This window comes from Anopheles gambiae, chromosome 2, assembly GCF_943734735.2.
Source record: "Anopheles gambiae chromosome 2, idAnoGambNW_F1_1, whole genome shotgun sequence".
Lineage (NCBI taxonomy): Eukaryota > Metazoa > Arthropoda > Insecta > Diptera > Culicidae > Anopheles > Anopheles gambiae.
In genome coordinates, this window is record NC_064601.1 from 92,285,727 (window position 1) to 92,298,005 (window position 12,279).

Here is a 12,279-nt window from a genome sequence, read left to right on the forward strand (position 1 = left end):
CGACAAACTTAGGTATTCCAAAAAAAAAATAAATATTTTATTATTGATATGTTACTTGGGATAGTTGTATCGTGCCCGTATCCCCTCAGAATTCGATGATCGAGTGTAAACCGCCAGGCTCCTCACACCAAGTGTCAAAGTGCCGTATGCAACACAACAACAATCCTGCTCTTTGTATGGGAGTTAGAAAATCATTTTTAAATTAAATTTAGTGTAACATCTGAACGATTTTTAAGTCTTAAAACCTATTCTCATACCACCATAAGGTGTGTGCAAAGTTTCGTTGAAAATGATCCAGCCGTTTCGGAGTTTGCTCGCAACAAACACCGTGACACGAGATTTTTATATATATAGATATTATCTGATTCCAATTCACACTGATTTTTGGAGTCGGTGCAGAGTGATTTGAATCTCAAAAGAGTGAGTTGAGTCAGAGCAGGGAGTGAATTGAATCACAAAGAGAAGCAGTACATAGAGTGAGTTAAAGATTCAAATAGCACGCTCTTCTATTCCGATACAATACACCGAGGAAGGGCGAGTATTCTTCTCTCCAATACCTATTATCAGCAGAGTCGTCTCTCTTGCCCATATCGTCATGGATGTAATCTGTAAAGAAACAAACACATGTTTGGTTAGTTAAATTGTCGATAAAAATCGTTTGGTTTTGCTTACCATTCGCATGATTCATGTTTGATTCGGATTTGCTACATTGAATCAGTAACACTCAGAAGCGCTTGTTTTTTTTTACATTTGCTTAAGACATTTCATACGTTTATTGTTCAATTTGTATGCGCTACCCTTTTGCAAAGGCATCCATCGCACATCTTTCGGGACCTTGGACGAAATAGAGTTTGCTACTGAGTGCCACCGAATTTCGGTTCCCGCGTTCGAATTACGTTTTGTTTTCTTCTTCCTTCCCTGTATCGTAACATACGACGACTCTCTTGCTGGAGGGCAGGGTATAAGCAAAGGCTGGAGACGATGCTCCGATGATTCGCGTGTACCCCCCCTACCGCGCGTCCTACACATTGGCTTTGGCTAGGTTGCTGTATATTGGAGTGCGATGTGTAATCGCTCTCCAAATGGAAACAAACTCAAATAACTAATCAAAAACATGATGCCTTTTGTTTTTAAATATGACTGTTTAACAGTTTTAATTTTCGTTTTTTGTTCTACTGTTCGTGGGGGAGATGAGGGGACGAAACAAATATTGATTTTAAGATTAGCGAATAAATTAAAATAAATATTACATGGTACAATCGTCGCTGCGACGGGCTGTGGAGGAGTTACAAGAGGACCGTAGGCTTTCTGGAGCTGTCACAAATTAGGATGCAACTTGTGGATAGTTCTTCTAGAAGTCTCTGCAGGTCCGCTCGATGTGTTCCTACCGCCGATCGGGACGATCGTTCGTTTTCGTCGGTCATATGTTTTCGTTGTCTCGAAACTCAGCCGTTTCGTTGTCTTGGTGAGTGGAGCAGTTGTTTTGGCACCGAAAGCTTACATCTGGGCAGCGTACTGCTGCTGGGGCTGCTGCTGCTGCTGCTCGTAGTAGTACCGGTAAGGATCAACGCTGGCCGGGGCGGCGACCTTTGAGGGGCGCATCACGTACGCAGTTCGTCTGAATGGGAAAAGAGAATTAGAGAGAAGGAGAGTCACAAGAAAAAGAGTTAGCTCCCGTTTTTTTTTTGGGGGGGAAATAGACCTCCCGCGAGGTAATGAACACTTACCGGTTATCGTGTCCGGATGCGTGCACCTGGAAGCTCGTCTCCTCGTGGTGATCGTGGGCGAAGATTTTCTTCAGCGCCAGAATGCCGGCAATGGTGAGCGCAACCTTCGAGATGACGAGCGCCTTACCGGCGATGGCAGCGAGCGCCTTCAGACCGATCGGGCCAGCGATGCCCATCGCGGTCAGGAAGGCGGCGATCAGGTAGCGGTGGTGCTTGTTCTGCTTGTTGCCGCGGGCCGCCTCCGACTGCTGGCGCATGTCGAAGCGGACGACGTGGGTGCGCAGGAACTGCTCCACCTTGTCCAGCAGGGTACGGTCGACGGTGGTCAGGCCGCTCATCGAACGGGCATCGTTCAGCAGCGGGACGGTCACGTTTTCGGCCTTGTCCTGCTTCACCAGCGCGATTCCATCGAGCAGTGGGATGGATTCCTGGAGGGGAGATGGTAGAAGTTGTTGAGGAATTAGTTTCCAGTTTCTTCTAGGGACTTTTTTTGGAGTTGGAGGACTTTGATGACTTCGTGAAGTCGAATGTTTGACCATAAACTGTTCACACAATTAACTAGCAACTCCACAGAGCTCCAGAGTCAACCTTCTGGAAAGCCTGGAACATCTGAGTCTAATCACTTATCACACACACAAACACAGAGAACATCTCCTGGACGTATTCCTCACCATATCAATAGCACGGGAGATGGCGGTCAGGGCCTTGCCCTTCAGGCAGCCGGTGAAGTCCTGCTTGTCCTGGCAGTCATCGTACACCTTCTGCAGTACGCCCAGCTCGCCGCCGCTCGGTTCCTGCCGGGACGCACCGCGAACACCGGCACTGGCGCAGAGGGCCGTCGCGATGACCGAGGCAAGCGTCACATACTTCAACATGGTGCTACTGCTGTACATTCTGGCTGCTTTGGTTTTGGTTCTTTTTGCTAGGTTCTCTAATTCCACACACACTCGAACTGGTGACACACGCACTGATAGGCTGAGAATGCACTTCCACCGCTGTTGGATGCTGCTGCTTACACTGGAGCTGCTGTAATGCTTATCGATCGGTGCAACTGCTGATACTGACTTGAACAATTGATATGCGGCCGCTTTTAAACAAAACTGAATGCTCTGTTTAATCTGCAAAGTTAGGAAGGGCTGTGTGCATCTTGGCCCCCCTAGCTTCCTGCTCCCAACTCACCCACCCACTGTTCCAGCAAAGAAAGTACGCTACACCCACCCACGCGATCTCTGTGCGTCTCCTTCTTGCCTCCTTTTCCGACCGTTATATCCGCTCACTGGTCCGGTGGAAAAGCGGGAAAATCGTCTGCGAAAAACTAACGAGCATGATGGTAGGCAGCGGAGAGGAGAGGGCTTTAGAGCTAGATTCCAAAACGATTGGGCTCGTGTGTGTGTGTGTGTGTGTGTGTGTGTGTGTGTGTGTGTGTGTGTGTGTGTGTGTGTGTGTGTGTGTGTGTTTGAGGCTCCTTATTTTCACATTTTTCAGTTTCGACCAAAGCGAGAGAGTTTTCTTTTGCCGCTGGTGGCGTCCGCCCGCCCGTTGCACTAACTTTGATGCAGTTTAAACTGTTTTTTCCCTCGCCTTCCTCCTCCCGGCAGTGTCGTCTTTCCTGTTCAGTGCACATTTTCAGCGCACTGTTTCCCCGCTTTTTTTTTGCTGCCGCCGCCGATGTGCGATGGAGTTTTCTTCGTCTTTTTTCTACCGAAAGGCGACGACGACTGCATTTGGGACTCGGTGCTAGCGCACTCTAAGGTAAGGGAAGGGTATACTCTATCGGCAGCCAATTGGCCAACGCGTTTTTTTACTCCTCTAATGGGTAACAATTTTCATATATCTCGTTTCATCTGTGGACTGTGAAAAGGGGGAGGGGGGTTGAAGTGTAGTGAGCATATTCGTTGGTAACTGTTTTTTGTTTTAACATCGTCGGCTAATTTTGTTTTCATTTTACTTTCTACTCTTCTTCACCTTCACATCGGGCTGGTCAGTTTTGCAGAATTTGCGGGATATTTTTTTTTTATTGTTTGAGCCAGAGCTTTGGCGCGAGGTTGTTGCATCGGTGCAGTTTGTGCTGCATCAGCACGGCTGGAATGGTGCAATGGTGTGATAACGAGGGCGCGTTTAGGTGGCGAAAGAATAGCTGTTTTCTGAATTTTCTTATTAATGTTGAAGGTCCAGCGTCCTTGCTTCGGTAAAGCTTGGCAGAATTATTGGAAAAAGGAAATAGGTGCAGGCTAGAAGCCTTTTTCGAGCTTCTTCTGTTGATCTTGATGTATTTAAGTTGCGTATTAGATGATGCAGAGCACACACTACCAAATAGTGTCGTGGTAAGTTGATGGGTTTTGCATATAGAAGATAGTAGGATCGAATCCAATATGGATCCTCTTACATCCGAGAAACTTTTCTCTTTGTTCTTGAAGCTTAAAAATCTGGGTAAAATAAATAAAATGACGGTGCATCATTCCCTCGTCGACGGTTTCTTTCACGAGACAAACCAGCATTGATAATTTCTATTTCGATTAGTTTCGCTTACTTAAAAGCTCATGAATGTGACTCAGACAGAGATCGTTTTGCTCTGGTGAGTTGACTGGGCTACAACAAGGAGCATTTGCTCCTCACCCTTTCAACCCATATTCAGCATTATCGAATGCCAGTCAAATTCGTTATTGGTAATAAACAGAATTGCGTCCCGCTGACTTTGTACCTTTTTTCCACAGTCTCCGCCAACAACGAGGCACACCAATCGTATGCTGATGTACAAAAGTCCCCGTAACACAGAGAGTCGGTGGAAGAAAGGAGTGCAACACAAAAACATGCATGATTATGGGCTAATACGACCGTGAAAAATGTGCAACAAACAGCGGCGGCGCGTTCGTGTCTCTCGTTCGCCCCATGCCGTTGGAAAGCGTGCGGCTTGGAATGGAAAGAAAATGAAACGCAACGGGCATACGCACTGTACTGGAAAAAAGCACAGTCTCGCTTTGGGGAGGGTGGCAGATCCGGGTGCAATATAGGATGTGCCAACACACACATACACACACGCCCGAGATGTCGAACCTTACCATGCCAAATAGTAGCTCCCCAGCTCTCTCGCCGCAGGGAAGAGAGTATATCATTAAATAAATAAATTTGTTTGCATGGATGCGTTTTTGAATTTTCCTTTCCGATGCACCCTGCGAGGTTGTGTGCTTTTTTTTCTCTTCGCTTGCAACTAGAAGACGCGAACAGCCCCTTACACCCACTCTCATTTGTAGTTGTAGTGCGCAAACCTAATAAGCGTACTGGACCAATCTGAGCGGTCTACGTTTTGATTTCGCTTGTTTTCTAAGGCCAGAAAATACAAGCAACAAGTCTAGCTATCTGCGAGTTATCAGTGTGCCAGCACTTTCGCCCGTAGTCTTCCCCGTTGTTGTAGGAGTGATTTTCGCCAGCCAGAAAAGGTGTGTTTTTGGCCACTTCTCCGGAAGCCGCCGTGGTACGAAGTGTTAAATGCAGCATTAAAAATGAGCTCCATAAATCATACAGCGCTGTGAACGATGTGTTAAATAAACCTCTCAATCATCGCCACGTGAAGGGAAGGCTTCCAAACGCGCACAACTTATCCGATTGTCACGCTTGGGCGTTTTGCAAGATGCAGTATCGTTTCGTGCGGCAATCCATTAATATATAGGCTATCTGGGCTTTGGGATGGTTTACTGGCTGGCGGCCGCGTTGTGTGGAAGGGGCCTTTGTGTGCCTTATGTTTACACGTCCGTCTGGCCGGGAAAAGGGCGCACACTCTGGTGGCTGTGGGCCGGGCGAGAGGGGGCCTTCCTGTGGCCTAGTTTTCCCTGCTGCACTGCAGCGCGCTGCATAAGCAAAACGTCAAGGGAGAAAAGGAGGGAGGTTGTTTAGCCGGTGGAGGGGGGTACGCACGTTGTTTACCGTGACAAATGGCCGTTCAGCTCCGGTGTGCAGTGTGTGTGTGTTGTGTCTGTCTGTGTGTGTGTGTGTGATGCAAATCGTCACTTGAACGGGTCTCCTGTTCCAATGATGGATTGATACCCAGGGCAAGAAGAAATACAAAGTGAAGCCGCTGCCACCATACCACCATAACGATGTAAAGGCAATCGAAATGGAAACGAGATAGAGAGTTTCACTATCAATGGCACAACGGTGTAACACGATTTCCTTCTCTCACTGGCTAGCTGCACGGTGAAGACGACGATGGGCAGCTCTCGTTATTACTTATGGATGAAGAGCGTGTGAAGATGTCGATCGAATTTAAATCATCATCATCATCGTCATCCACACCATGGAAGCGGCTCTGTCGCCGGTACACATTCAAATCAGTATGTTTGAATATTTAGCTGCCCGAGAACTATTTCTCCTATTCATTTGCATATACTGGGTGGGGGTTTTAGCTATGCTTTTGGGTTTTTTTTAGTTCAACGACGCCGCGCACGCTAGATAATAACAACGTTTTCGTACCCTCTTTCAAACCCAAAAGTGATTGGATTGACGGAGGTTGAGGAATTCAAAACGATCGGATCGAATCGGATGGTTAATCATCGATTGCTACCGAATATTATTACGTCCGCCACCACCACCTTGAGCAGGCTTCAATGACCATGCAACAGATTCAAACATCAGTCTCGCGCAAACATAAGCTTTTAGTAGTTGGGAAGAGATGTGTGGACGAGAACGGCAGCAGCATATAACGCTGCTTGACGCTCACACCATCCGCTCAGGAGGCAGTGAAACCGGTCGAGAACGCACGCTTTTCTGTCTGTAAGTCTTGGGACTTGGGAGGGAGTGATCACAGATTTGCCCGCTTGTGCGAAACGGCAATTCAGTTCAACGATCAGACACATTTCGGTCAACGTTCGGGAATGTGTTTCGGTTGCGTTTTGGACACGCGAGAAGCCGAAGAAGTGGAGGAGAGGAGCTTTTAACGTCGTTGCCATTTGTGTGTGTGTGTTTTTTTTTGCGTCTTCGCACTTTTCTTCCTTTGTGTGGAATGTGTATGTTTTTTTGTTGCTTTGATTTGTGTTGTTGTTGTGTTGTGGTGCGACTGCCATGAGGTCTTTGGCTTTTGGTGCTGGAGAAGTTGAAGAATCCTTGTTTGCTGCAGTACGATTCGAGTGAACGAAACCCACCTCCCACCAATAGGGGAGCGTCGTCGTCTTGGCTTGGTCGCTTCGTGGCATTTCGAACTATTTTGTAAAACAAAACTCATTTGCAGGCAGCGCAAGGTAACATTCCAGACATTCCAGACATTGGAAGAAATCAAATTCAAGGTGGTGGAGACGATTTGATTGATTCCCGGGAATGTTACGGAGCGTTATGGCGGATTTGAATTAGAGTAGATCTCGTTTGCTGCTGCTCTGTATTCATCAATTTGGCGTATTGTAGGGTTGCTTAGCTGATTGGACAAGAGCATGTTAGCCTAGCTCATGAAATGTTAGTCTAGCAATGTAATTGTAACTATAAATTGGTGTTTTTCATATGCAAAAAACGATGTACACACGCTTCTGAAAAACAATCTTGAGTATCAGGAAAAACATAAGTCTTGGAGCATTGAAATCCCAACGTTTGGCTGTAAGATTGGATCTTGAGGTACTGAAATTGGTTAGTTGACAATTTCCAAATCCACAAACAACCCCTGTAATACCAGACACACTCTACAAGATCGATCGAATTGCCTGTTACCGACACCCGTCGGTGCTCGCAGCGTTGGTGCTAAATTGCGGTTCGTTCATTCATCATCATCGTTCACTTACGCGGGCGGGCGCTTCTCAATGCCACAAGTGTAAATTGCCAAAGATACGGTGGCGCGAAAGGGGTTTGCATCTGTCCGGGAACATGCAGAAGCAAAAAAGTCAACAAAAAAAAATCCTCTACCATTTACCGACTGTGCAAACCGTATTGCTGGTGCACCGTTCTCCTCCTGCACGCTAAAAATAGCGGGCGGGTGCGATGCGAAAAATGCTGTCGGAACATTAACGTCTCGCCAAACGAGCAGAGCACACCGCCGCGGCGCACACTCCCGTGTGACGTCCCGGAGGACGAAGACGAATTCCGTTGCCACTGCCCTGTTACTTCGCCGCGCTACGGGAGAACGTGACGACTGCATTGGCAAAAGTGGTCGGAGAGCGAGTCGTGGAGTCCGCTGGCTGCTAGCCTTGAATGAGTTCAATCAAGTTCAGTACTGCCTGCCTGTCTGCCATCCCATCGACCATCCTTTTAGCCCCCTTTACCTCCACGTGGTGGTGAAATACGATGAACTTTTTGGAGGCCCCCAGAAGAACAGGAACCACGCGGTTATGGGGCGTTTTCTTGCAATTCATGTTCCAATAGCATACCATTCCGCAGAGCAGTCTTATGAGAGAGCGCAAGAGAACGAGAGAGAAAGACCGGTTAAGCGGGTGGGCATACTTTGCTCTACCCAATCTTCTACGCATCTTTTGGCTCTTCTTTCTGTCCCCCTAATTCCAATCAACTCTTCTTAAGGGTGGAACAGTGTTTGTCGTGTGTTGTTGTTGTGTTGGGAAATAGGGATTGTAACTGGAAAAAGTCCTCTGAAAATCCAACCACCATACCGTTTCGTACGGCATTTTCTGTACGTGGAAGAAAGCAACTGAGCTAAAAGACTCATCACTCGTAATGGTTAACACATTAGTGCGGTTTTTTTTTCTTGTGTGCGAAAAAGCAAGGGAAAGCGTTGGTAACACCAGGCCGCGTGAACTGGAAGGACGAAAAGGCGTTAAACGTTTCGCTGGGGCGGTTCACAGGGCTTTTGCACGGTTGGAATGTGTGTACAAACGGTTGGCCACCGTGTGCTGTGTGTTCCGTCCGTTCCGTGCGCACGGTAAATGGACGCTTTCCCCTGTTGTTAACATGCGCGGGCACCCCAGGACAGAGCAGACCCGACCCGCATGGTGGTAGTTCATGGAAGCGTCGTAAACCACCGTAACGGAGCAAGAACTGACCAACGGCAAGGTCTTTCTCCCTTTTGGCTAGCTTGTAAAATCACTTTTGCTACAAAGCTATTTGTGTGCGAACGAGCTCTCTCATACACACACACACACACACACACACACACACACACACACACACACACACACACACTGTAATGGTTGAGGGCCTGATGGACGATGGTGCGGGTTCTCAGGCTTATCCTAAACATTAGAGGATTATGGTGAGGCTTTGATTATACTGTGGAGGGGAATGAGGTTGAGGTGTGATGTGTCTAGCGAGGGCGCACTATAGATTGAACGTTTACGAGTTTGCTGCTTGGGGCTAACCACCTGGTAATGGTTTAACTGTGGTATGGATAGGTCGTCCGCGTAGTGTCGTGCGAAGAGCACAGTTCTCAGCACTGCAGGTCGTGGGATCAAACCCTGGGATCAATCCGAGATAAGAAATCAAATACGTTTTCAGTTTATCATCTATCTGTTCAAATCGGAGATTTGATTTACTTAATCACCAGTAATGTTGTTTAGAACTCATTGAGTTTAGGACGTTCAAAATAAAATTAAAATGTTAAAACAGCTGAGAAAGACAACAACAATCGCCATCAGCAGCTTCCTCCAAACCAACTCAACCAAAGGTGTACAATAAAAAGGCTTCCCAAGCACACACCTCAAAAAGGAAAAAAGCTTCTTCTTTTACCTCAACATCCCAACAACACTGTTGGGGAATGAAAAAGAATACAAAAAAAAAACACAAAAAAAACCACACACACCTCTCACATTCATCCTTCTTTTTGAAGCGAACAACAGCAGCAGCTTCAGGCTGCAGAACGCGCCCAGAGACGACGAAGACGCATCCAGTCGACGGGTTTTTGTTCGCCGGCTGCTGCTGCTGCTGCTGAAAACCTCAAACCGGTTGGGCAACCTGTGGCTCCTCTTGTCGACGGCCACCGCTAAGGGAACAGACGACACACCGATGGGAGGGCTTTGTTATGTTTTTCTCGTGCGCTTTGTCCGGTTCGGTTGTGTCGATTGTCTGTCTGACTGGTTTCAGTTGCACGCACACACACACACACACACACACACACACACACACACACACACACACACACACACACACACACACACACACACACACACACACACACACACACACACACACACACACACACACACACACACACACGCACACACGTGTGCATGTGTGTCTGTGGCAATGAAAATGCCTAGAATGAGAAGGTCCGAGGTCGCTCGCTGCCATAAAGAACGCCGAAGAAGAAAAGGTCGCTCCGTTTGTTTGGTGCGCGAGGGCCAAAGCCGCCCAAGGTGGTGTCGACTCACCTTAGCGGAACATTCCAAGTCGATAAAAAAGAAATTGGTTTGGGAAAAAGGGGGGACCTGGGATGAAGGAGGGAGATTTGAAAGGCTTCGAAGAGAGTACACAGAGAGAGAGGGTCACTTGAGTGCAGCCACCAGGAGTAGTAGAATGTTTTGTGTAGTACCGTATCGTTGAGGTGCTGTAAGCCGGAAAGATGAACCACGGTTGCCGTCTGTCTCTTGATGTAAAGAACACGACACAAATGGAAGCTTTCACACACCCACACACACACAGACATACAAGTGGCTTAAGGGAAAAGACACCGTTTCAAGCCAGTGCAGTGTTTGTACCTCGTGGTGGTGGAAAATGATTCATATCTGTGCACTTTCACCCCCCGAACACAGAGCGCAATTTCCGCAACGTCTCACATCTGGGGGGGAGTAGTGTGCTTGCACTTGCATCGTGATAAAGATGCCCCCGGAAACCTGAAGAAATGGCACTCGGCTTAGAAAACATGGACAGCATCTGTGCGCCAAGCATGCCGATACGTGGGACGACGTGTTGGATTTGAACGATGTAACTTTGCCAGCTCGCATCTTAACCGCCTGGGAAAGATAGATTATGCCGCCTTTTGCCTGGTTGTTTTTTCTCCCTCTGGACGTTCATCAGGGTGGGTCAGGTTTCTCAGAACTAGGGCGCGTCCCAGGGTTCTCTGACACGGGAGACGTATCCGACGGAACGGGCAGGTAACAGCAGCAAAACGGGAGAGAGACGATGAAGGAACCAAGTCGCCTAAGCCCGCATACATGCGCGATTGTTCTGAATAAGGGTCAATGGGAAGCGAAGAGAACTCGGGATGCAGAAAATTAGGGTGTTATAGTTGGTTCTCCGTGTATGTGTGTGTGTGTGTTTTTTTTCTGTAAGAGAGAACCACACATACAAGTTCGAGGAGAATGATTAACGGAGTGTAAGGAATCCTTACGGGGCAGCGAGAATGCTTTTGATGCAACCGACTCTTTGGTAGGCGCTGGCATGAAGAAAAGAACCAGACCCGGATAACGTGTGTCTACCGTCCTTTTGAGTAGCTTCTTGAACCGGTGTCTCAGTGTTCGGAACTGCTCGTTGCCTATCCAGGAGTCTCGCAAATCCTGCCTCCTGGATGGTGCATGTGTGTGTGTGATGTAATGCACTTTGATAGTTGTTCAGGTTTGTAGCAACTCGTCGGGAGAGGCGCTGTGCTCAAAAGAAGGGATTAAAAGATGCATCACCTTCTCGGAACAGCTATTGCAGGTCCCTCCTTCCCGCAACATGTGTTGTGTACGTGTTTGAAGCCTCGAAACCAACCAGAAGCATCAAACGGAAATAGTTCTAGACACATTTTCAATTGGGCGCTGGAATGTTGTGAGGCGGGTGTTTAGTGTTGTGTAATGCATTCAAATTATTCGTACGATTTTCTGCAATACCTTTGGTTGCTCTTTACATTCCTGGAAGATGGTGAATTGGATTGGACTTAAAGCTCGTCTCTCATTTCTGAAGTATTTTGAAGAATTCTTCAATCTGTTTTTGAGCAAGCGCTCGAACAACCAAACGAACGGAATGCAAATGTATGAATGAATTATGACTGGTGGCCAGTTTCGAATTGCTGTGGGTCGTTGCACCGCTTGCAACGGTGTGGGTGAATGTACTCATGTTGTTATTGCAATGTCTTCCGCTCCATTCCTCAGGCTCCTCCAGAATCGAATGAAGCTCATCCATTAATCCAATACAACACTGTGGTTCTGAATTTTTCACTTCATTTCCATGCCCCAATGCAATCCCATCAACGACCCTCCTTAAAGCCGTTAAGGCGCACTGAAGTTCTGGTTCTGAGTGCACACGTTCCAGCGGCAGCGCCTCTCCAACGTCTCGAGTAGAGAAAATCATTAACTTGTTACGCACACCGCGCACCACCGTCGACGACACAACCAGAAGAACCACGTCACGTCTCATGGAGCGAAGCATTACCCATCGTGGCCTCTCTGCCATCACACCGTTCTTTCCAATTTCATTTCTGGTGAACATTTCTGGCAAGATGCTCCAAGTTCTTGCAGGACTGACGAAGAGGAGAACACACGGAGAAACACAATCCCTTGCTGGATGATCTCTCTCTCGTCACTGTGGTGGGGTTGGGAGACTTGACTTGAAATGAAGACTTTGCTGGAAAGTCTTGACAGTGCTCCCGCAAGAACAAACGGCACACAGACACCTCCGGGGAGACCGTTCATCGCACCCGGGACAACAGTGT

At 47.6% G+C, this 12,279-nt stretch overlaps 2 protein-coding genes across 4 annotated transcripts in view; one reads left to right on the forward strand and one right to left on the reverse strand.

Annotated features, from left to right (window-relative positions):
* The window catches only part of LOC1276565 (serine/threonine-protein kinase NLK), an 80,825-nt gene that overhangs the window by 20,740 nt on the left and 47,806 nt on the right, over nt 1-12,279 (forward strand). The window lies entirely within an intron of this gene.
* Nucleotides 1,123-2,793, reverse strand: LOC1276566 (uncharacterized). The gene is made up of 3 exons (XM_315929.5): nt 2,399-2,793; nt 1,728-2,155; nt 1,123-1,618 (listed from the first exon to the last, which is right to left on the reverse strand). The coding sequence occupies exons 1-3, from the start codon at nt 2,618-2,620 to the stop codon at nt 1,498-1,500; spliced, it is 771 nt and encodes a 256-aa protein (XP_315929.4). The 5' UTR covers nt 2,621-2,793; the 3' UTR covers nt 1,123-1,497.

Bases quoted from the DNA above. Each gene is read 5' to 3' on its own strand.
- LOC1276566 (XM_315929.5), bottom strand. From the start codon at position 2,620: ATGTACAGCAGTAGCACCATGTTGAAGTATGTGACGCTTGCCTCGGTC. The intron at 2,156-2,398 runs GTGAGGAATACG...TCTCCCCTCCAG, and splicing joins TCTCCCGTGCTATTGATATG to GAATCCATCCCACTGCTCGA. The intron at 1,619-1,727 runs GTAAGTGTTCAT...TTTCCCATTCAG, and splicing joins GCATCCGGACACGATAACCG to ACGAACTGCGTACGTGATGC.